General features: G+C 40.6%; 1 protein-coding gene and 1 non-coding gene across 2 annotated transcripts in view; one reads left to right on the forward strand and one right to left on the reverse strand.

The window, feature by feature from the left end:
* Positions 1-3,181: 3,181 nt before the first annotated feature.
* Positions 3,182-24,799, reverse strand: part of vash2 (vasohibin 2) — a 30,561-nt gene continuing 8,943 nt past the window's right edge. The window contains exons 3-9 of the mRNA XM_032542762.1: positions 21,037-21,125; positions 20,244-20,300; positions 18,960-19,034; positions 13,090-13,327; positions 12,869-13,012; positions 9,045-9,160; positions 3,182-5,933 (exon numbers count right to left, since the gene is read on the reverse strand). Coding sequence (XP_032398653.1) covers positions 5,864-5,933; positions 9,045-9,160; positions 12,869-13,012; positions 13,090-13,327; positions 18,960-19,034; positions 20,244-20,300; positions 21,037-21,125 — 789 coding nt within the window. The 3' untranslated portion in view covers positions 3,182-5,863. The remainder of the gene's footprint in view (positions 5,934-9,044; positions 9,161-12,868; positions 13,013-13,089; positions 13,328-18,959; positions 19,035-20,243; positions 20,301-21,036; positions 21,126-24,799) is intronic.
* trnat-ugu (transfer RNA threonine (anticodon UGU)) lies at positions 17,714-17,786 on the forward strand. The gene has a single exon. It is a non-coding gene; the product is annotated as a tRNA-Thr (tRNA).

Consider the following 24,799-nt stretch of genomic DNA (forward strand, 5'->3'; position numbering starts at 1 on the left):
AATAAAGCAATTTGTTTTTATCCAGCAAAAAATGTAAATGTTATTATCATAAGCAACAGGGAACTTTTTGATTTATTGTTCATAGCCTTCTTGTTGTCAGCTAGTGTGTAAAGTTTTTATAGGACAGAGAGAACAGTTATCATAATTCATCTGAAAATCCTAAAGTCATATTAGAGTAGGCCTGCAGATCTCAGTCATATTTGTGTCCAGCATGTTAAAAGTTTTTGTTACCCTTAACTTGAAGGTATCTACATAAGAGTGACATGACACTGTCATGAACGTGTTGTAAACATAAGCAAGTCATAAACATTTATGACATAACTCTTGTTTTAGTAAGTGTCATTCGGTTTGGTCATGACAAGTTATGGTTAGGGTTCATGTGTCAAGACAATGTCAAGTCTCTCTTATGTAGATACCTTCAAGTTAAGTGTTACCAAAGATTCCTTATTAATCGCTGATTTCCAAACACACTAAAATATATTTCACAGGAAAGTAAGTGCAGGACCAGGATGGAGTTGAGAAACGTGGTATCAGCACTTTGGGAACAAATCAAAGGCCGTGAAAAACAACACCTGCTACAACTTAAAGGTGTTCTTTTTCTTCTTTTTTAAAACAAAAGCTTCTCATTCAAAATGATAGAGTACAATCAATGAATCAAACCCAAATGTTTCCATTTAACAGATTTGACAAGTCAAACCACAAGCAGAACCTTAACTAACAAAACAAGAAAGAAAACATTCAGTGAGATAAATCGTCAAGCACAGAAAACTGACATGGAAACAGATTTCAGCCGCTACATTGAGTATCACACTTTCAGGTTTTTCCTTTTTCTTACTGTCCGTGTCCCCGCGGAGCAGTCGGGTAGTTTGTCACTGTTGTTGGGTCAGAGCCACAGAACTGCAGTTTGGGTGTTTGTCTTTAAATTCAACGTTTTAATGACAATCTGTGCATCGAGAGAAATGTGTCAACTTTAGGTCCGCTGTAACTGTAGAATCTCCATTTGTGTAAGTTCCAAAAAAATACACAAACATCCTGAAAAACGTAGTCCCAAGATATGTTGCATCAATTCCTTATTCTGTTTGTCTTTGTGAAAAAGATTTTGAATACTGTTCCGACAGATTACCCCGGACGAGCCCCCATTAATGGTACCACCGTAATATAAAAAAAGCAAACGCAGCTTTGTGCTTCTTCTGTATGCGAACACACATCACGCCTTTAGAAAGTATCAACACTTAAGCTTCGATATAAATGTTAACATGTGGAGCGGGTTGCTTTGTGTCAGATCTTGTCTCTAGGCGTTGCCATGGTCCCCTGCTGGTCAAACATCAGAAACACCAAATAGTATCCGGCTGGATCTACCCAGAGGGAAAGCTGTGTTTTTGATAAGTAGAATAATTGTTTTTTCTTTGCACATGTTTTAAAAGTGAGTTGTTTTTGCGTAGATCGAGCCACAAACACCTTCCTCCTCCATCGTTCGAAATGTGGAAGACTGGGATTTCCGTTTTTTTTTGTCCTAACCGGCTCTCTAACACGGTGAGTGCATAGCTTTTTTTCTTCTTTTTTAAACAAAAAGCTAGAAACTAAAATTCAATTGGCAACAAAACACACACTTGCTCTGAAAGCAAGAAAACACTGAAACATTCAAAGAAATATCATTAAACAATCAGATGACAATATTCAGCTGATGATTAATGTGACCAAAACACCAAAAGTAACATGATGCTGCTCAAGTTTTCCCTCACACTTTGCAGGTATTTAAGATTATCTTTGCTCCATTGTATATAAAGTTAAAGTTGCACCAGGCAATTGTAAAAAAATTATATTAATATTAATACACCCATTGCAATTAAATCACAAAGTGGATGCAGATAACAACTGCAATTTGACTTTTAAATGGATAAAATCTATTTTTGGATTATTATTGATCAACTTTCTATGGTGTCGACCTATGTGTAGGCTTGTGTGCCGTTATGTGTGTGTTGTCTGTAGCTGCTCTTAACTCATTGCCCTTTGTGGGATTAATAATAAAGTTGCTGAATTATGAGAACTTTCAGCATTTTGTGATGAATTAATTTCCTTTCTGGTTAAATTATTGTGGCGACGATTTCTTGGAGAATTTAAAACTTGCATCCATGTTTGCGTCTTTCCGGCCGTTGTGAGCATTTCTTGGCACAATACCGCCACGAACTGTCGATCAGTGGAGAAGCCCCGGATCCACGTCCTAGTTCGCGTGCATGAGAGACCAACAAAACAAAATACAACGCTCTATGGCGCTACAAGTGGCCAGAAACTTCAGAGTGCCATTTAAATAGAGCAGTATTTCTTATGTATGGCAACTAGCACTGCTACACCACTTGTAATGTTTCTGGGTGATCAAATCCTTCAGAAGTTTACGAGGGCTCCCTCAATGTCACTTTAAGTTGCCTGGTGCACCTTGATAAAAGATAATCTTTTAACTTGATTTTGGGACACACCATTTTTTTCTTTGAGTTAATCCTTCAGATGAAAATTACAGAAGTCAGTCGTCATTTTCCCAAGGATCTTAAAGTTTGAAGTAGCCAATCATTTAGATTCAAATCATGTATTTAATCTGAACAAAATCCCCCTATTTTCTTCTCCCACCCTTACGAGGCCACTGAGCAATCTTACCCATTAATTATGTGAACAGAGCTGATCATGGTCCAGCGGCTGAGTTCTACTTATCAATACATCTTTTCTTAATTAAAACTAACCTGTATAGCTACCAGTCTGAAGGGTTAAAACTGTGCAGTACATATAGATCATACTGGACATGTGAGACGTGAGATTTCAAGATTCTTTGATTTCAAGCTTCTCAGCTGTGATTCATCGAAGGCCTCAACAGGAGAATCCAAAAAACAATCAAATTCAAACTTGATTAGATTGGTTTGGACAATCCTTACGATACATCACGCATACGAGCGTGAAACAATGTATACAGTACTAAATGTACTCTCATAGGTCACTTGGTTCAGAGGCTTCTCAGCGCGGAAAGACAATTCCCGAGCTGCTGAGACTTTATTGCCCCTTTTTGTCTCCCTCGAAAAAAACACTGACTTTTTCTTAGGTTTTAGGTCGTCAAATACAAAACAGAGCGGATATGCACCCTCATGTTGCAGAATTACATTCGCATCTTTTCACTATAAATCAATTTTTGTTTTTAGAGTATTAAAACAAAGGGCAAAGGGGATTATTTCATCGTTGAAATAAAACATGATAAATCTCAATAATAGGAGTCATTTGGTGACCAAAGCATCGTCCTGGAGCTCTCTAAGGATTCTGACCTCGCGGTCCTGACCGCTTTTATTTAATATCCGCTGACAGCGTGCAGAGAGTGATAAATCCCTCAGCCTGATAAATCTGTCTTGAATGAGGCCTTTGTTACAGAGTGTTCACTGAGCCAACAACATCTGCCTTCACTGCTTGTTTGCCTAAGTGGACAAACTGGCTGCAGCTGAGCTCGGACCAGCGAAGTGATTTGATATTCCAGCTGTTAGTGGAACAGCTGTAAAGGCAGCAGCCAGCAGACCGAAATCATGTTAGTTTACTGTGTGAACACATGGGTCGGCTACAGCGGAGCTTGGTCAACACATTCGAAGCTCCACTGGCCGTCTGCTAAGTTTTTTGGGGAATTACTAGTAATTGAATTTTAGTACATAACATTGAAGTGAGGTTGTATGAAGTACTTCTCCATCGTCAGTGTATAACTAGTCAATATCCTTGATGTTCCACTTCCACATTGCTACGGTGCCTCAGGAAACTCCACCGGATGCATGTATTTTTGCCAATGTCCGTTTCCCTTTGCTTTCTTTGCTTTTTCAAATGGATTTCTGAGGACTATGGTTACCTGGTCCTCAGATCTCTGCAGGGTAAATCCAGACGGCTAGCTAGACTATCTGTCCAATCTGAGGACTATGGTTACCTGGTCCTCAGATCTCTGCAGGGTAAATCCAGACGGCTAGCTAGACTATCTCTCCAGTCTGGGTTTTCTATCGCAAAACTTTATGTACAGTGGCACTCTGTGGAGCGAAGCGCCACCAAAGATCAGAGCAGAGTTTTTTCTCCCATCCCAAAATACTGTGTGGACTAGCCAGACCCCCCTCTGCTCTGCAGCGTGTGGATGGGCCGGGCACTTTAAAATGCCAGAGTCACACAACAACACACACAACCTAACCGATGGTGGCAGCAGTAGACCAGCGACTTCTGTGTTCTGCGAGGTCAAATTTCTGTTTTTGTCAAAAATGTCTGGCTTTAAAAAAAAAGCATAGATGATACGAAGGCTTCAGTCGGAAGGGGCAGTCTGACAGCAAGGTCAAGTTTTGAAAAAATAGCATATAGCTAAACTGATTTTTTTAGGTGTCTAAAGTACGTTTACCTGCTGCCCCCGTCCACACCAGTATGTGTCTTAGCTTCCATGTCGGGACTCCGGTCTCCTTCTCCAAATTAATTTAATTTAATACACTGACTGTAAGTACTTCATACAACCCCACTTTAAAAACATCTTTAATTTCATTTAAACTTCTCATTTGTGTTTGATTTTGCTTTCTTTCTAGCTTTCACAAGGCTTGGATGGAAACAGGGCTGTGGTTATGTATTCAGTAATGTGTCAACAGAGGGCAGAGGAAGAGGAAAATGAGAAGGGAGGGAAGGCAGGAGGTTTGCCGCAGTGCTCTAATGATCCTTCACTGGTCTTCTGCAGTGAATCATCTCTCTCCTTACTCCTTTTCAACTCTTTGCTTCGTTTTAACTCTCCTCTCATTTCTGCATAAGTTATCGAACGCCCTCTCCTTATTCTACACTCGTCCACTCTTATCGATAGAATCTGCATGTGGAAGCCTACTTAGTCATCTCATTTAAGCTGCGGGTGGTTCAAGTTTTTTTGGGAAAGTCAAAAGTGTAACTGAAGCATTACTTGTGAACATTATTCTAGTGATCTTTTTCTTAAGTGTTGCAGCAGTTGAGCAGGCATGTGAGAATAAAGTGGGATAACAACACAGACACCTTTGAATCTGCTTCCTTCTGATCTGTGTCCCTGCAGCCTCTGCCATGTTGGAAAACTGACAACAAAATGAAAATCATCCTCACTCCCATCCCTTAAGAAAATACATTAACTGCAGAAGTAAAATTGTGCTATAGAAGTGAAATTAGGATTAGGCTAACCAATCATTTTACAGGACAACATGCCAAAAAGCACCAATACATGAATTGGTTTTTTTTGTTGTGTTCAGTGCAAAGAGAAGCCAACATGTTTTTGTTGTCACTCTTCCATCATAGCTACCTGTCTCTTGATCACATAGGAATATGTTCACTCATTTGTATTAAGCCTTTCTTCTCTCTCACTTCATGTTGTAGCTCTTTTCTGCGACACGTTGTCACTGATGGGGTCATAGAAATACTCGGTTACATCTGTTGTCACAAAGGACACAACGGCTGATTGAAATGTAAACCTAGAAAATACATTGATATCACTTCTTCTGATCTTATCTCAGGTCAGAGTAAGTGCTTCAGCTACACGACTGAAATGTGTCAGTGGGAAAGACGAAGAGCAGCCACTCTCAGGTGTGTGATGATAAGGCGGTTGTCAAGGATTCATTGCTTGGGTAAACCGGTATAAAAACCAGACCAACCAGCCTCTTTTTGTCTGATTCCTCTGCTTTAAAGAAGTTCTTCCTGTTCCAGTGCAGAAAGGTTTTGGAAACGTATTTTTGTGTTCAATTTGTCTGTTTAAAATCGCTCTAGCTGCAGGGACTCCTCTCCTGCGTTGGTGGCAAGTAGAGAGCTTTTAGGATCAGGGTGGCGGAGAAGGTTGGACGGATTTGGGATGATTGGGAGGTGAAGTAGAGGATCAGATGCGGATCTGGTAGCCGTCGTTGAGAGTGCTGAGCTCCGGAGGTTTCCTCTCCACCGAGGCTGGCCTAAAAGACAGAGAGAGAGCAGCAGGTAAACAGTCAGGGGTGCCACTGTAGAAGTCCATGTCTTCCTAAATGTTACACAGAAGACCTAAACTAGTGTAAACTGTTTCCTAACTAACCAGCCATTACACATATTCCTCTCACTCGTCCCTGAATAGTGTCAAAAATCTCAAATTTCTATGAAATAATTCATAGTATAGTATGTCGAAAAGTCATAAAAAAGTCATAATATGGTATGTCAAAAACAGTCATAAAAAGGCGCACTATCTCATAATAAAATATAAATGTCACAGTATGTAGTATGTCAAAAAAGTTACAAAAAGACACAGCATTGTATGTTTTAAAAAATCATTGTATTTCTTCATGACTAATCGTTTCAGCTCTAACTAACCAAAAAATGAACAAAAAGACTTACTTTTTGTATTTCTTGTTTTGTGGATTGGAACATGACAAAATAATCTGCATCTTTAAATTGTAAAAGATCGGAAAGCCATGACGATGTAAGATGAAAAAGAGATTCAGCTCTCTCTCATTTTTCAGTAAAAGGTTCTAAAAGTCAGGTCATCAGTATTAAATGCTAAACGCCCTTTCCTCTTTTCTTCTTGTACTAGCCTCTCATGTCATCTCCTCTCATCCATTCTCCCTCACTCTTTTTTAATCCTCTTCTATTTACTTCAGCAATTTCTGCTTAAAAGGTTGCTTTCAAGCGCTCTCCCTCTGACACATCAAGGAAAAGTGTAATTTGTTGAAGCCCATCTGTTGAACTGACAGCCTTTTTTTACTCTTTTCTTCCTAACCTCTGCTCGGCCTTGTTCTCTTATTTTTCTGTCACTCGCAACCTTGCCCTTTCCAACCTTTCCTCTCTCTTCCTGTCTTCTTTGATATATTCTCTTCTTTCCCCTCGTCTTTTCCCTTTCTTCTTCTTGCCTTCTCTATATCTCCGCTTTGCCCTCTCTTCCCCCTGTTTTTGTCATTGAGCAAGCTCCTATGTCTTTGCTTTCTTTCCTTCTATCTTTTATTCTAGGGAATTTCACAGAATTGTACTTTTAAAATGTATTTGAATGTTGCTGTTTTTTAATAAATATACAACAAGACATGTTTTGTACTTTTGTATTGTTTTTTTCAGTTATTTTAGTGTTGTGTTGTATTTGTTGGTGTATGGCAGGCAGTGCTGTTAAAAGCCTCCTAAAACGTCTTGATCATGCTGCTAAAATAACCCGGTGCTGTTGAAACGTGCTCTCAGCTGTTTAAATCGCAGCAGCTGATCATTAGGCTGTCTCGGCTGGAGCAGTCTGTGTGAAGTGGCAACATGTTAAGTATGTAAGTGTTCTCTTGATAGCGGTAAAAACTTTCTAAGTACCACATTCGAGTGGTTTAAAGTGGTAATGTGATGTTCTGATGTTCCTGATCATTTAAACTGTTTCTCCGCACTGATGAGACAATTAACTTTTATGGAGATCGAAATAACAATGTACTTGATCCAACCCTGAAGGGGAAAGAAGCAGATTTACGATAATAAAAGAAACTTTCCACAGTCACTTGCCCGTTCTCTAACTCACATATATGTAGCTCTTTGTGATGAGATTTTATGAGCGAACCTTTTGCATAATAACTGGTTTTAACTGGTTTCACCTCACTTAAACTTCGTGTCTCTAGCCAATGACGGGCTGAGCATCAAGTTTGGCTTAAAGACACCTTATTAAGTTTAAGACACTTATAAGCATGAGGGTTATAAACCCTCCTCAATCAACTCAATTTTTCCTTTAAAAAAATGACCTAATAACAGGTTCAGTACTACATTTGATACAGGACATTATTTGACTTTATTTGACTGAAAAGATACAATGGAAAGCCTCCTTTTTGCATTACCTTTTTTTTTATAAACACACACAAACATCTGAATAATGACGGTTAATCCAAGCTTCTTATACAAAAAAAAAAAGGTCAGCGCAGTGCCACGCCAAATGGCAACACCGGGAATGTCACTAATTTTGGTGCAGAGTGTGTGTGTGTTTGTGGTGACTCTGCAGCATGGCTGGGCTGCAGCTGCTGTCCAAGTCAGATTGTGTTACATCATGTATGTGTGTGTGTGTGTGTGTGTGTGTGTGTGTGTGTGTGTGTGTGTGTGTGTCAAGGTTTCCCTGCCATTGAATCGGAGTGGTGAGTCACCCTGTTATTAAGAGCTGCTAACCCTGAAAGAATATCAGTTTTTACACCCTTTAAACAGTCTTTATCCCAGAGAACAGTAATTACATTAGACATTACTTCATTTACTCTTTCACTTGTTTGAGACGGCTTCAAACTAAGAAAACAATTTGGGAAAATTCACTAGGAATGTGGTCGGATTAAAGAGATTCACACACTAAAAATCTATACAGAAAATCCAGATATCCTTCATGACTACAGTAGCCGCTTTCGTGTCAAGTTAAAAATGATCTCCTAATGATTAAAAACAAGATCCTTAGTCATGTTCTTCAATAAGTGCATGGTGGCAACTGAGCAAGGCGGCTTTAAAATTCCCTATAGAGTTCTCTATAGAGTTTTGTTTCATGTTCTCCCTGGTCCTATATATGGATTGGTACTTCATCCGCAGCAAGTGGCCAAAGAAGAAGGGAGGCACTCTGCTGCTGAGTGTCAGCTGAACAGAACAAGGACTCGTCTGCCTGGTGATAATGTTCAGCTGTCAGCAACAAAGACACACACACACACACACACACACACACACACACACACACACACACACACACACACACACACACACACACACACACACACACACCCCCCCCCTAAAGCCTCAACTCTCCTTGACCCAAAGAGCAGAGCCATGGAGAAAGGGAGATGGAAAGGAAGGAGAGGGAGGAAGGAGAGAGGGGATGGAGAGGGGAAGGAAGGAACACAGAAAGGTTGATAAAATATCTGCATCCCCCACTAAACCAGTGGTGAACTGACTGGTAGGTTTGGAAACCACCACTGTTTGGATTCTCTCTCCGTCTAAAAATCCAATAAGCTGCTGAAACAGTGAAAGTGGTCTGTACAAAATCATACAAGACCATGCACACAGACATCGTCTGCTCTAAGTTTTGAACGAATAGACAAGCGATGTAAAACACTCACGATTTGTCTCTGCGCGTGAAGCGTCGCTGGGGGCTGCTCTGTCGTCGCCGTGGTGACAAGGATTTTCCCCGGCTCCGCTCCTTGATTGGGGACTGGGCACTAGACGATTTAAGGATCTAAGAAAATCACATAAAGGAACAACACTAAATATCACTATTTATGTGATAACTGACACTTATTTATTAACATTCATATCGTGCAAAACCACTATTCGTTATCATTCACGGCAGCTTTTTTAGCCTCTTTAAGATCACTGTTTTAGTTTAAAGCAAATTTGCTCATTAACGTCGTTTTCAGCAGTTGTTTTCAGTAAAAAAAAAAAGCTCTGATGCTGTAGACTTTACGCCACCTGCCCAGCACCAAACAGCGGGCAAAATGAGAGACGAGCTGGGAAGTGGAAAAAGTTGGACATCTAGCTCCTTAAGAGACAGATATTTTCTCAGGAGTTGGTGAAGACAAAACCAGAGCTAAAAACTAGAGGGAATACTGGAGAGTTATTAAGCAAGTGACTTTAAATGAATGCTATTGAAGATATGTGTCTGCTGAATATACATATTAAATCTATAAGCCGATGGTTTGATTGATGGTTGCTGTGTATCTGTCGGCTTGTTTTTATCTTTTTCTGCCACTTAGTGCCATAAATCATCGATTTATATATGTTTTCCTCATTAATCAAATAATCATATAGTCAACAGAATCTCAACTTGTAATGAAATGTCAATAACAGTTCTGTTGAGCCCACTGTGTCATCTTCAAATTGCTTGTTTTGTGTCATGTACAACAGTACAAATTCAAAAGGTTTTCAAAATGCAATAATATAAAACAGAACAAAAGCAGCGAATCCTCACACTAACTCATTTTTTTAAAGATTATTTTTTGGGGCTTTTCCTTCATTAGTGACAGTGGATAGAAAGAAAAGTGGGATGACACATAGCAAAGGGACACAGGTCGGATTCGAACCCAGGCCACTGCAGAGGATTCAGCCTACATGGGGCGAACGCTCCTACTGGCTGAGCTAGAGGCCACCCCGTCACTTTAAATGATTGACTAATTATTTCAGCTCGACACGGATGACTTCAGAGTCACTGCTGACACAAAATCCATTGAATCCATTCACCCAGTGAAAATGGTTGTGCAGCACACATGCTGGTTTTCTATTTTAACCCTCATGAAGAGCTTCTGAACACCTTCAGGCATATTAATGTACAGAAATCATGCTAGCATGGCTCCAACAACATCCACCAATGCTACTCAACTGCAGGACAGAAAGTGCAACTGTGATGAATGGGAGCCCATTGTGTGTGTGTGTGTGTGTGTGTGTGTGTGTGAGTGTGAGTGTGTGTGTGAGTGTGTGTGTGTGTTTGTGTGTGTGCACACTAAACAGCAATTTAAAGCTATCATTAAGATCTCAGTGGGAGCAGAATGAACATGGATGGCAAGTTTTCCCGGACACAGGAAAAGCCAGGAAATGGCTCATAGTCCACAGCTGCTCAGATTCCTCATATGGTTCTGATAGATATGTGTGTGTGTGTGTGTGTGTGTGGTGTGTGTGTGTGTGTGTGTGTGTGTGTGTGTGTGTGTGTGTGTGTGTGTGTGTGTGTGTGTGTGTGTGTGTGTGTGTGTGTGTGTTCTTGTGAAGCCTGTCAATGACAAGCCATAACATAAACCTAACGTTGACCTAAGACAGCCCTTTAAAAAGAGAAAAGAACAAACTAAATCAACTCCCAGTCAAATGTAAAACTCAACTGGGTCCCCTATAAGATAGATATGGGTAGCAAAAACACACATTAAAGTCCATAATTACCTCACATTCTCTGGAGTAACAGTAGAGATTATACAAAAGTTTTAAAAACAACTACACAGCTGACCAGAGTCTGACTGTGAGTGTGTGTGTCTTCATGTCTATGTGAGACAGCTGCAAACTTGCTGACCTACATTTCTTGCTGACATGGAAAGCAGTCCATATAGCACTATCCAACACCAGCATCTCTCTCACTCTCACATTCAAACTCACTCAACTCACACACACACACACACACACACACACACACACAACACACACACACACACACACACACACACACACACACACACACACACACACAACACACACACCACACACACCAACACCCACACACAACACACACACACACACACACAACACCACACACACAACACCACACACACCACACCACACTTTTCCATGTCTGTGGAAATATCCCGAATTGCAAAGAGAAGACATGGAGTAATCTGATACAAATATACACATAAAAACTCATGTATTCATAAAACATTTAACCTCAAACAACTCACTTCTTTGTGTCTACCCATCTTACTCACATGAATACTCACACATTCCTTCCTTTCCCATCATGCCCTAAATAATTCGTGGCAGCTTATATTCCATGTTCAGCACGAAGGACATTACATCCATCTCTGGTCTCATGGACAAACATATTAAAGGTGTTTCCCTTCACTCTTAAATAATAAAAAACCCACTGCAGCCCTGAATAAATCAAATTGGATTTGAATCACAGAAGAAAATTAAATTCAGCAGAATCCCTAAAATCAAATTAAACTCAGCGCAAATTTTAACTTCTAAATCAATTCAATCACCACCATCTCTCCCAAAACACTATTCGGCTGTTAAGAGGCGTTCACATTACCACGGAATTCATGATCCAATCACAGCATGTCATCCTGCTTTAAATGTCGTCTCTCCTTGCTATCAGCTGTCTTTTCAGGTAAAAGTGCAACACTCCGCCTCCGGGCTTCGTCAACCACGGCAACCTGAGTTTCTTTACGACAGTTGGGTCCTACATTCGGTTTCCGAGTTCCCTCTTCACCATCACCAGTGTGTAGGCTCCAACTGGGGAGAATATGTCAGGCTTCACTACCCCTTTAAAATATTTTAGCAACAATAGCGTCTAATCCCCAAAGACTCTGTATATTTCTTATTATGCAAATGTACAATAAATCTTTGCATATCTGCAACAAAGTCTCTCCTGATTGAAATTGCTTATTGCAGTTTGGACCTGAATAAATTGCACCATATGTAATACATGTGACCATGAATAGTCGCAGTGTACAACATCACAATGGTATGTTTTCTTGTTTTAAAAAAAGTAATATTTGGCCCCTCTTGATCTGATTTGGAGAGACATATTGGTCTTTTGCATTCAGCTATGAAATGACATATCTGCATTGTATTTTGGGAAACAAACACTCCATTAGTTGCACCACTAAAAACGGTTTTCTTTTCTTTCTTTTTCGAATCCTAAACAGTCCCTTGTCCCCCTGCTGTGTTCAGTTGTTACCATTCTGGTGCATTTATTTTGTGGTATGTGTAGTCTGTACTTTCCTTTGCCTCTGGCTACATTCTGCCAAGTTTCTTCTTCTGATTCAGGCTGCACACTTACTTACTTACTCTCCTAACAAAACTACACTTAAGCCCATAAAGGGATACTGTTAATCGTCGGGAAAATTTAGCTTTTAATTTACTAATATTTCTTTTTGTGCACATTCATTTCTGATCCTGGTACATTCATAGATCTTATTAAAATATTATTTATATAATCATGATGTACTGTAGTTTGATTAACAAAGGTGGTCTGTAGATAACCTCAACCGCTCTGAACATCAAGCATGATCAAATGTTTTGTGTTCTTATCTATATTAGGGCTTGCAATTCAGCCGATAAAAATGTAATAGTTGGATTTCTCTTCCACGAAAATGGTCCCATTTTAAATTTTTGGAACAATAAAGCTGTTCAAAACTATTATCAAACGCTAGAGTGTACGTCTATGTGTGTGTACAGTATGTACCTTCATCCTCATGTCCCGTCCGTGTTTCTCCAGCTCCTTCCTCATCTCCTGAGCTCCCAGTCGGGCAGCATTCAGCACCAAATGCTTCCACTCGATTGGCTGGAAGACGTGGGGGTCGTGAGGCACATACAGGCCAATCTTCACCTGGGAGGAGGAGGGGGTTTAAGTCAGTCACACCATTAATATGCACCCCCCCCCCCCTTCTTCATCAATTCTCTTACCTTCTTCAGAGTGTGCTGGTATCTCTTGTAGGAGCTCTCGAACTCGGCCACCAGTTCTCCCAGTGTGCGGTGTGTCAGTGGTTTGTCCATCAGGTCCTGGCGGCGGCTCATGCCAAGTGATCCATAGCGGCCATTACAGTAGACGCCCAGCACAACGTGGTGGAAGCAGTGGCCCGAAAACTGGGTCTTAAAGCTGATGGGGAAACGCTCGAGAGACGTCAGCCCGTTGGTCAGGTAGCTGGTCAACACACCTGAGTTAAGGAAGGATCTGGAGTGTTGCTTTTTGTTCTTGGTGCCATCTGAAGTGTTGTATATTTCAATGTATTGGATAAACTAATTTAGACCACTGGAGCTACACATTTGACTACAAACCTGAAATACATTTGAGTACAAACCCCAGAGTGAAAGTGAAAGTGGATTTGTTTGAATTTGTCTCAGCAAAGGCCGCATAGCAGCTTGAGTCATGTGAAATTAAATTCAGTCTGACTCTCAGAAGGCCAATACTATGAAAATGCCACAGGCCAAACAGTGGCTCTGGGACTGCCAGAGTGTGTGCAACTCCTCCAGTCTGACTGAATGTGCCAAGAGAAACAAAAACAGAAAGATAGCTAGAGAGCTATCTGGTGCCATCAGAAACCTAAGAAAAACAATGACACATGCGCGGGGTTTGCATGCATTTGGTTAATCTTGCGACTCAGTAGGAGATATGGAGCGATTATGTGCACCTTTTGACCTTTGACTTTCTCTTTTCCATCTGCATAGTTTTCACCTCTCTTTCTAATCTTCTGTCCCTTCTCTCTTTTCCTCCTTTCCCACTCTATAACGCCTTCAAATCTGACTAATCCACTTTCAAACCCATTTTAAATATTCAACTGCCCCCAATCTCTTACTACCTATAGGTCATGTTTTGCAAAATTACTTAGCAATTCATTCTGTATGTGTTTTAATTCAAATTAAGTTCCTTCCACTTGAGGCAGCTGGTCAAAATCAAGCCAATACTGTCAAGACAGCACTCTGAGACGGTAATCCATGCCTTTGTTACCACTAGGCTGGATTACTGCAATGCTACCCCCACTATGTGGGGGTAAGTGGGTCCTCCATCACCCGTCTTCAGATGGTACAGAATGCTGCTGCTCGTCCTTTAACTGGCCAACACGTAAACATGAGCACGTTTCCCTATTTTAGCCTCACTCCACTGCGGCCTATTCAATTTAGGATCCATTTTAAAATTCTTTTATTTGCTTTTAAAGCCTTGAATGGTCTTGCCGCACCCTACCTCACTGAGTTTATACGCCCTTATGTACCGACACGCTCTCTCAGGTCAGATGATCAGCTGCTCCTGACTGTGCCTAAAACTAAGCTGAAGCTCAGAGGGGACCGTGCCTTTGAGGTGTCGGCTCCAAAATTGAGGAACGATCTGCCTCTACTCGTTAGGGTGGGGTAGGGCAGGTATTATTTTTACTCATGTTATATTTTTTTGTATTTTTGTATTTGTCTGTACAGCACTTTGGTCAACTTTGGTTGTTTTAAAGTGCTTAACAAATACAGTAGAATTGTTAATTATTTTCAACATAAACTTCAAGGTGTAAATCCTGGATTCAGAGAAAGAAAAGGAGACTTCTTTTCCCTGGGCGTGCCAGAAGATTGACTGGAAACAGAACAAAACATAATGCAGAACTGACACAGAAACCATTATCTCGGCTCAATAAAATATGGATACCAACAGAGACGTAATAACCCTTCAGGGGCAGAGAAACGTGTTTTGCAACATTTTCTGGGATTTCAGATTCAGTGCTCATTCCTCACAAACTGGTCCACAACTGATAACTGAATGAGAACTATATTTAGTCGGCTGTCATGCTGTGGACTGCACAGCTTCCCAGAGTTCAACACGGACAGGGATCCAACTGTAGCAATCTGTGCAACCACACACACACAAACACTGAGATCTGGGCAGTATCTTTCTCGGCACGTAGCCCACCATCTGCTCCGTTCTGTCCATGGAGGCTTGCCATTGGCCAGAGCGCCCGCCCGTCACCTTCAGCGGCCGGGAAGCAACAGCACTGCTGTGTTTTCATTAAATATTCACTAAGCGCCATGAACAAAACTAGACCACTGATCTCACACACACACACATACCAATGTGTATCAGCATGACTGTGTGTGTGTGTGTGTGTGTGTGTGTGTGTGTGTGTGTGTGCGCGCGTGCGTGCGTGCGTGCGTGTGTGTGTGTCTCCATGCTGTAGGGAAGCCCACAGTGTTAAAGAAGAACACATACTGAAATAGGGAAAGTTATATATAAATCCAAAACTGTCTGTATTGTGATTTTTTTGCAATGATTAATAAAATTGATTCTTTCACCCAGAATCACTATTTTTTTTTATTTATTTTCTTACCAATGATTGTCCTAAATATTTTCTGTTACAGTACCACCTCATACGGTACCACTGACGGCGACTACATAATTTCCAGAAAAACAGACAGAAAGGAGAAAATGCAGAAAATCCATATTATGTACTTCTTTACTAATGAAATAAATGTCAGACTGGCTGGCTGACATGAGAGGTGCATTCTTTTTAGAAAACAATTAGATGTTTAGAAATGCCTCATGATATATTGTCTCCAAAAATGTATTATTCAACTTTTGTTTTAATAAAAGAAGGAAAAGAAAATCGCAATACTCAAAACTATATATTTTATCGCATCGCAATACTTCTGGAATCAAAAAATTCGCAATAGAAATCAAATCGGCACCCACATATAGCATATTGTCCCAGCGCTAGTATGCTGGCCTACAGAAGGAGACACCATTAAAAGTGTCCAAGCAAGACAATAAGTCCCTTCCTGCTTTGCCATTGCCAGTTTCAAAGTGACATGTGCTGTCTAAATGACTCAATCTAATGTACATGACTGGAGAACACCCGGCTGTGAATCATGGCATGACCAATTATAATTAATCATAATTACAAATAAAACTTTGTAATTAAACACACAGTATGTCACTTCTGGGGCCGGGGTCTCTCAATCAAAACAATAACAAAGGACAGACTTTGATGACGTTGTGAAGTTGCATGGGATCATGGGAGTCGTTGTCTTCATTGTTAAACAGTGCCAATGAAAGTCTCAGTGGCCTGACTCAGGCAAATATAATGTTAACGGACAAGTTCATTAATCAAGTTATTTTAGTTAGCCAACATTAACTTGCTAACTTTCCATTAGATGAGTTTACCTACCCATACAGCTACTGTGGCTAACGTTATGTGAGACTTTAATCAAGGGGGTAGCCCAGAGCCGTTGGACATGTTGGAAACTTTGGGAGAATTTAAGTTAACAATACAATAACGTTATACCATAGGTCTAGTAGGTTGTAGACATTTTAATGTGGAAACGTTACATGTTATACCTTTCATATACGTGCGTAGTTTGGTGCCTTGAACGATGTTGTTTTTTGACAGGGCGGTACAGGAAATGAAGAAAAATCAATATGTATGTAGACTGACTAACACTGTAAAGAAACGCAATAAAGCTAGTAATGAAGATGAGTTATACTGTGAAAGGCCAAAAAAGACATGCATGCAAACACACAAACACTATCTCTACATTCCCTTCACTGCTACATTTCAAAGCGACGAGATTCAAGATATGAAAATACTGGAAAAGGCAAAAAAATCATCTTAATGTGCGGTGCTTTTTTACTGAGAATCATGTGCTTTCCTCATCGTCGGAGGATATTCATTTCTTTAGTTGCCGCTCGGTGAAGGCTCTTGAAATATGGCCAAAGGTTTGTGGACACACGTCTGGGGCTGTTTTATGGCTTGCATTAGGCCTCTACAGTTCCAAATCAAATATACGCTTTTTAAAAGGCCTAGTGCATTCTTTATTTATCAGATGTGTTTACTCTGTTGCATGTTGTTATTTTATTTTGAAAAGTTCTTTAGGAATAAGTTCTCAACTTCTTTGTACTCAGCCCTATTCTGCAAAACACAAGTTATGATGGTTAATACAATGAGACACCGAGTCAAACCCACTCAGTGAACACACCAGCCCACACAGAGAGCTGGTGTGACCCAATGTAAACCCTGAATATCCTGGAGAGAATTCAGATCACTGTTAACAGGGAAGGAACAAAACCAGCAACAGAGGACAGACCAAAGCCCAACACCAAGACAAGAAGACAGACAGCTCCAACTGCCACAAGCAACAACAGTCGCTATTCATCCCTCCTTCCCCATCCCTTTCCAGATCTTCTCCTGTCTCTCCCTTTATTATTTATAATTACTTACAAACTGTTTTGATTATTTGAGAATCAGACATATTTAGCATATGTTCCTAATTTTTTAGGTGAATGTGGAAAAGGAGCTGACAAGATTATATTGCAATTTAAAATCAAATTAAGGAGATTTAAGTTTCTCAGTCCTACTGGGTCACATCAGACATGTTATTTTGTTCTTTGGACCATTGAAACTGACTCTGTAGCCCAGTGAAGGATATGCAGTCATTAAGTCAATAACGTAATCAACTGGTTAGGCCACATTACCTCAACAATACTCAGTAGGTAAACGGGTGTGTCCTCCCCTGTGATCACTATTTAAAATGCAGTCCAGTCATTTCTAATACCAGGTAGGGCCTCATAGCTCAGTGGTTAGAGCACTGGTCTTGTAAACCAGGGGTCGCGAGTTCAATTCTCGCTGGGGCCTGACTCCTTTTCCATCATGTTATGACCACGGTTGATGAAAGGTGACACTGTACTAACCCTCACTGTCATGAATATAAGTCAGTGTAAGGTTGTTTAAAGGGCAAATCACCAACACCAATAGAATGTCTCACTCTCTTCCTTTTCTCACTCCCTCGGGCTCATATGTACCTTCTATGCTTCGCCTTTTTTTTTTTGGTTTTCTGTTGCCACTTTTTCCATTTCCCTCCCTCTTGGCTCCTTTCATCTGTAGGCAAGAGCCAGTCTCAATTAGAGTCAGTGTCAGCTGCCACCCAGACAGCCCTTGAGAAAAGCCACAGTGAAACTAGCACATGTGAAACTGGACCATCCATTCACAGAAACAGAGAAATCTCTCATGTGTTGACATGCCTAATTCCATGCCTAATTTTATTTAAACGGAGCTTAGTATCTTGTTGAAAAAGTTTTGATAATGCAGTAGAGATCTCCCTTCTGACTTCTGAAGTTTGCCCCAAAAAAAACCTCAAAAGGTATTCCTTTTTACCTTGACCTCAGCATTTGTAACAATTACGCACATGATGTGATGACATATATTAGTAGGTTGTCAAATACAAGTTGCAGTTCAAACAAAGCAACTATCAGGAAAGCTATGTAAAATCAAAGGTGTGAACTCCTAAAAACATCAAGGGCACCAACACTCACTAAACGCCACCACTGATTTGTAAAATGGGCCTTTTGTAGTCAAACCAGAGCTTCAGTAGCACCAGAGCATAATCAGGCCCAGTTGAATCTGGAGGATCAAATCTGTTGAGACAGAAAACAGGTTTTCTAGGTTTTCTAGAAACTAAATGTTGAAGCCTTTGCTTTAATATTTAAGCTCCGAAGGATGATACTAAGCTTGTGAATTGTGTGTGTGTGTGTGTGTGTGTGTGTGTGGGGGGTTAGACTTTGAAGAGAGCTTGTTGCTAAGCAACGCGGTTCGGTAAGAAATGGAAAGGGTGGCAGTGGTGGGGGGAACAGTAGAGCAACATGTCTCATTGATTTCACCCACAGATGACAAAATAACCTTTCGGCCCAGTGCTTGGTGTGTGTGTGTGTGTGTGTGTGTGTGTGTGTGTGTGTGTGTGTGTGTGTGTGTGTGTGGTGTGTGTGTGTGTGTGTGTGTGTGGTGTGTGTGTGTGTGTGCAGGAAAGGATACATTCCCAAGATGACGGCTTCGAGACATTTGATTGGCAAAGACTCTCTGATCATCTCTCTTGCTGTCTCCATTAACCTGCAGGAGGAGATGAAGAAGAGGAAGGGGAAGTGAGAGGATGAGTGAGAGGAGGAGGAGAGAGCACAGGAGAGGGTTTAGAAAGAAAAGAAGAGAACAATAAGGATAATTGAAAATAGAAGGGAGTAAGAGAAAGACAGGGATGATGAAAGGGGGAAGTAGAAAAATGCTCTGTAAGCAAGTTATAAAAAAATTGAAGACCAAAACAAAGTGTTTTAATATTTTTCATGTGATGGCACTTTGTTACACCTCAAACTAATGTATCTATAAACCTATGTTATAATAAGAATCGGGGCTGGCAGTAGCTCAGGGAGTTGGGTAGGGCACCGGAGGGTTGCTGGTTCAGCTGGAGAGATGCCAGTTCACCTCCTGGGCACTGCCAGGTGCTCTTGAGCAAGGCACTGTACACCTCCGCAACCGCTCAGGGCGCTGGTCCAGCACTGGCAGCCCACTCACTCTGACATCTCTCCATTAGTTTTTATTAGTGCATGAATAGGTCCTGAGCGTGTGTGTGTGTGTGTGTGTGTGTGTATTTCAGGCCTGTGTGTAGTAACAGTAACAGATTGGGATCAATAAAACAGTATAAATTAAATAAAGCAGAACACTGTAAATGCTTTAGCAATGTTTATTCATCTCTATAAATTTAAGCAAAGTGATGTCGCGCTAACACAAAAATCACGTTTGGGTAGTTGATTTGAACTGCGGAGATATATGAAATCTGCAAACTTGTTTATTTCTGTTGGTTTAAAAATGTAAACTTAAACACGGAGGTGCGACCTATCTGTGGTCCCTGCTGCTTGTTATATGAAAGCATCAGAGATGCATTTTAGATGAATGGGTTTGCTCAGCTCACTTGAATTGTATGTGCTGGAGTTTTCTACCCGGAAGGTATTGGAAACAACCATTGGGATTGTGTCTATAGATGAGGTCCCTTTTCTTTTGGCCCTCCTTACAGAGAAGTCAAACTTCATGGCGTTGGTCCCCCTGCTCAATGCTCCAGCAGGTTGCCTTTCTTTAAACTAACTCATAAGGTACTTCAGTACTTACAGAAACTAGTATTGTGTGTTCATAAAAAAATCTCTTCTGATGTTTAAAACAAGATCTCCTCCATCAGATGCTGAGATTAGAACATGTCTAGGTGTGTTGATCTGATTCATAATTAAATTACAATAGCATTGCATGTTCTAATCAAAACTGCAGTTCACTTACCCACACAGTGGACGGCTCTTCTTGATTTCAAAGAATTGGGTTCCTGTGTGGTTGTATCTGATAGAATTGTTAAGGACAACAACACTTTGACTAAGTGCTCCTGAAGTTAGTGTCACGCTGGTGTCTCGATAATTTAAAGTCTGTGGAAAGGCCAAATGTGATGAGACACAGAAGGACTTCAACTAACAGGTGTAGCTCTTATCATGACATCTGTTGTCCTCGAGACAGAGCGCATTTAAGTCCCACCCCCCCACCGGAGGGTGACAGAACTCTCGGTTCTCCATTGACTTGTATTGCGTTAAGGTGCCTTCTTGTCAATACTGTCTGTTAGCAAACAACAGAAAAAAACCTAAATGCTGCTTTGTTGTGATTTTCACTACTAACAATGAACCCATAACTCAAGTTTTTATAAGCTGTCAAACCAAAAAACAAGGCTTTTATAAAGACAAAAGTGGATACAGACATGAGGAATCAGCAGAGAGAATGGAGAGACTGTGGGATCCTGACACTGAACTAACAATATGCATGGCGTTACTTGTGTTGACTTAAAAGAACTATAGTTAGCCTAAAACGGACATTTGGATATTTGACTTGGTAACAAAATGATTTCTGCAAAAGAAACAATGTTAGGTTAGCTAGCAGATGGAATTGGTGAGGAGGCACCTTTACGCAATAAAAAGTCAATGGAGAGCGGAAAGTGTTTTTTTCCCTCCAGTGGGCATGGCTTACAGAGTATGCCGCGATGCACTGTGTCTCTATAGCGACACATGCTGTTGTTTGCATTAAAAGATACTGCAGAGCCTTCATGTAGTTCTGGATGGCCACCAGCCAATCTGGGACCGACATGGACGGTTTGAAGGTTGGGACTGAGGGGATCGGATGCTGCGAGAGAGAGAGAGAGAGAGAGAGAGAGAGAGAGAGAGGAGAGAGAGAGAGAGAGAGAGAGAGGAGGAGAGAGAGAGAGAGAGAGAGAGAGAGAGAGAGAGAGAGAGAGAGAGAGAGAGAGAGAGAGAGAGAGAGATTTATGAGCTGTTGTGACAAAAAGAACATCCATCCTTGGAATAAAACCACCATGACGAATGTCAATCATCGGTGTATTCCTGCACTGGCCATTTGCACTGTGCTGATCCCTGTACAAAGACACACTGTACATACGTTACAAACACCTCAAAAATGTTCCAGTGTTTACACACTTCTTATTTGTATTTATCATTTTAATTGCAACATCCCCCCTTTTCTAATGTTATCCAAAGTTATCTTACCTTACACTGATCAACCCATTCCTCCGTATACAATTAAGCCTTAATGTACATTGCATAGTGAGAAATGGGTTGATTTTAAAAGAGGCAGAATGAGCGGGAGCATAGGTTTTGTTGGATTTTTCTATGATTGGTTTGTGGAATTTATTGCATATATTTTTAAATGTATAAATATATAGCCTCTATGAATTGAAGTGAGAGAGAGAGAACGAGATAGAGTTTATTTGTATATCTAATGTTCAAGTCTTTACATTTTATGTGAATTGATTTATGATTTTAATATAAATCTATCCTAATATTGTGTTATGTCCATATAACTGCTTATTGTGTTCTGTCTAAATATTTGGACAAATTGTGTGTTGATGCTTTTCTAATATTGTTATTGTGAATATGTATTTGTAATTGAGAGAGAGAGGGGAAGAGAGAGAGATTATCTTAAAGCAAAATTGACATGTGGTAACGTTCAAAGACATCTTGAAAAATCTGCCTTCTCAATGCCCCGTGACTCATTACAGCTCGAACTGCAGCTGAAACTCACTGATGTTCCACCACTGATGGAAATAATTTGACAACACCAGTCAACTATTTATACGACTTTCACGTTAAACACCATTTAACTTAAAGCTGCAGTGCTACGTTTATTTAGCCAAGCGTAAAAGTGGTACCAGTCACCAGCTCACTCTTTCCAACCCACCACGAACCATTGCATCCGTTTAAAATCTTTTCTTAAAAGCAGATGAAATCCTCAGGCTTGGTTGCTTGGTAGCTCTTTTTAATCAAACATTTGTGTAACGTTCTAGTGCTCTGTGTTTCTGTAAGCTGTTACAGCTGCCATCAGGCCAGGGCTGGACGATATGGAGAAAATCAAATAATCATTTTCAGTAGGCACACATTTTCAGTTTGGCAGTAGCTCAGTCAGTAGGGAGTTGGATTTATAAACCAGTGTGTTGCTGGTTCAAGTCCCCATACAGACCAAAGTATGGTGGTGGTAGCTGAGCACTGCCAATGCACTCTTGAGCAAGGCACCAAACCCCCAATTGCTTGGGGCACCTTACCATTGGCAGTCCCCCACCCTGACATCTCTTCATGTAATTCAGGCCTGTGTTTAACGATAACAATAAAACACTGCAAATTCCCTTGCAGAATTATTTTATGTAATGCAGGAAAAGACAACACTTGTGTTATATCACAATATTACGATATCTAAAACCTAAGACAATGTCTAGTCTAGTATCGGGACATTGATTTATATTAATATATTGCCTAGTCCTACATCAGGTGTTTGTCTAGACAGACCAGTAAACAACTTCTTGCAAAATCTGATTTACCTTTACATTTTTAAATTCGCAGGCCATTTAATTTTTTTGCACAAATGAGGAAGAAACTGTTCCAAAATGTTATTCCTTAGGATTAAAAAGCCTCTGAACAACATTAAGAAAACAAGACAATACTACTACAGCTACTATGACCGCTGATACCACTAGTGGTAGTTGCGGTACTAAAAAAAAAAAAAAAGGAAACCAACCCAGTGTACTTGGTCTGTATAAGACAGCTGACAATGAACAGCCACATGAGACAACATGATAAATAGACAGAAGGCACATGACATTGTCTCTATCCCGGAATGTTGTGGTTATGTGGAGGACACCACCTTAGACCGGTGGGCCACCAGCCACCCATATGTGAGGAGAGCAACCTGCGGCGCTGTGGTTTCTGCAGCCGTTTCACCTCAACAAGAACCATTTGAGAGGAAACCGAGGTCACAGCTGTGGTTTCATAAAAGCACATGACCACACCAGCAGAGAGTGAGTCAGACTCAAACACAAAAAGACACTTCCTCTGAAACACAGAAAGCCTGTGTGTGTGTGTGTGTGTGTGTGTGTGTGTGTGTGTGTGTGTGTGTGTGTGTGTGTGTGTGTGTGTGTGCACGCACGCAGGAAGGGTGAACTATAGCAGCAGCCTTATCATTTCCTGTGGGTTTCTGCATTGCTGTTTATTTACAGCAAGAAAAATAGAGTTGAGGAGGAAGACAACAGGACAAAATGGACAACGAGCTCTGATGCATGTTGCATTTATTTTTTCAAATAGTTGAGGTGCCGCAGGAAAAGTGGTGGCATGTGAGATCTTTGCAAAAATAAGGCCTGGATATGGTAGCTTTTAAATAAAAATCAATATATAAAAAAAAAAAAAAAGATTTAATAATCCATTATTAACTTATCAGAATCGAACATTTACTCGTTCTAGAGAGAATTGCGATGAATCTATGAATCAATTTTTTCCCCACCCCTTAATACTTATGATAAAAGTACACACATACACTATGGACATGTTTGAAGAAAAATACATATTCCTAAATGCTTTTAATGGCACTAAAGGATCTTCAAAACTCACAATGACAAACCATGTATGTCAAGGGTGTCAAAGATACGGCCCATGGGCCAGAACCGGCCTAACAAAGGGACCAATCAGGTCTGTGCAAGTGTGAAAATTGCATAGATATGATTAATCCCAAATCCAAATTTACCACTTTAATCTCAGATAGTTAAAAGTTATTTTTCTGTAACTTTTAGACTTTAATCTTAGAAATTCTGAGTTCTCCAGGGCCTGTAATGTTATTTTTTTTCCTACAATGCCCTTAGAACACTGTTGTAGCAGAAGCATCTTGCATTTGCCAACATGAAGCTAACAACAAAGCTTATGGCAGATAAAGTTTCTGATCTTTCTGGAGTGGTTTACTGGTCTGATACAATTAGGGGTATGTGGCCCATGAACTAAAATAAGTTTGACACCCCTGATGTATGGGATTTAATCTGTAGTCAGACATTCAGGCAGTTTGTACATCAGACTATCAACAAGTTACTCGGACAATAAAGCAGTTATTGAGCCACTCAACCACTTGTTTAGTACAAATAGTAGATTAGGCTTAAAACAAGACGAAATAACAAGCAATTGACGTGTGTGTCAGTCATTGAGCAAGTAAAACAATCAAGCAACTGGTCATTCTTCTCATCGGGCCAGTCGACAGTCATTCGGCCCATAAACCAGTCTGCCAGCCAGCCAAGACCAGTAAATAGCAGTTTTTACAGCAACATAATCTCCCATGTTGTAAAATCCTCACTAAGGCGTAACACACTGGCAGCATCAGCTGGCAGACGCACACACACACTCTAAAGCTGCTTTCTGCTGGGTCAGGGAGTGAGATGACTGGTGATCCCTCACTTTTATCATCCTTCCCTCTGCAGGGGAATGTCTGTTAGATAGAGCTGCCACCATCACAGTAAGGGCATGAAGTCGATA

Source organism: Etheostoma spectabile, chromosome 18 (assembly GCF_008692095.1).
Source record: "Etheostoma spectabile isolate EspeVRDwgs_2016 chromosome 18, UIUC_Espe_1.0, whole genome shotgun sequence".
Classification (NCBI taxonomy): domain Eukaryota; kingdom Metazoa; phylum Chordata; class Actinopteri; order Perciformes; family Percidae; genus Etheostoma; species Etheostoma spectabile.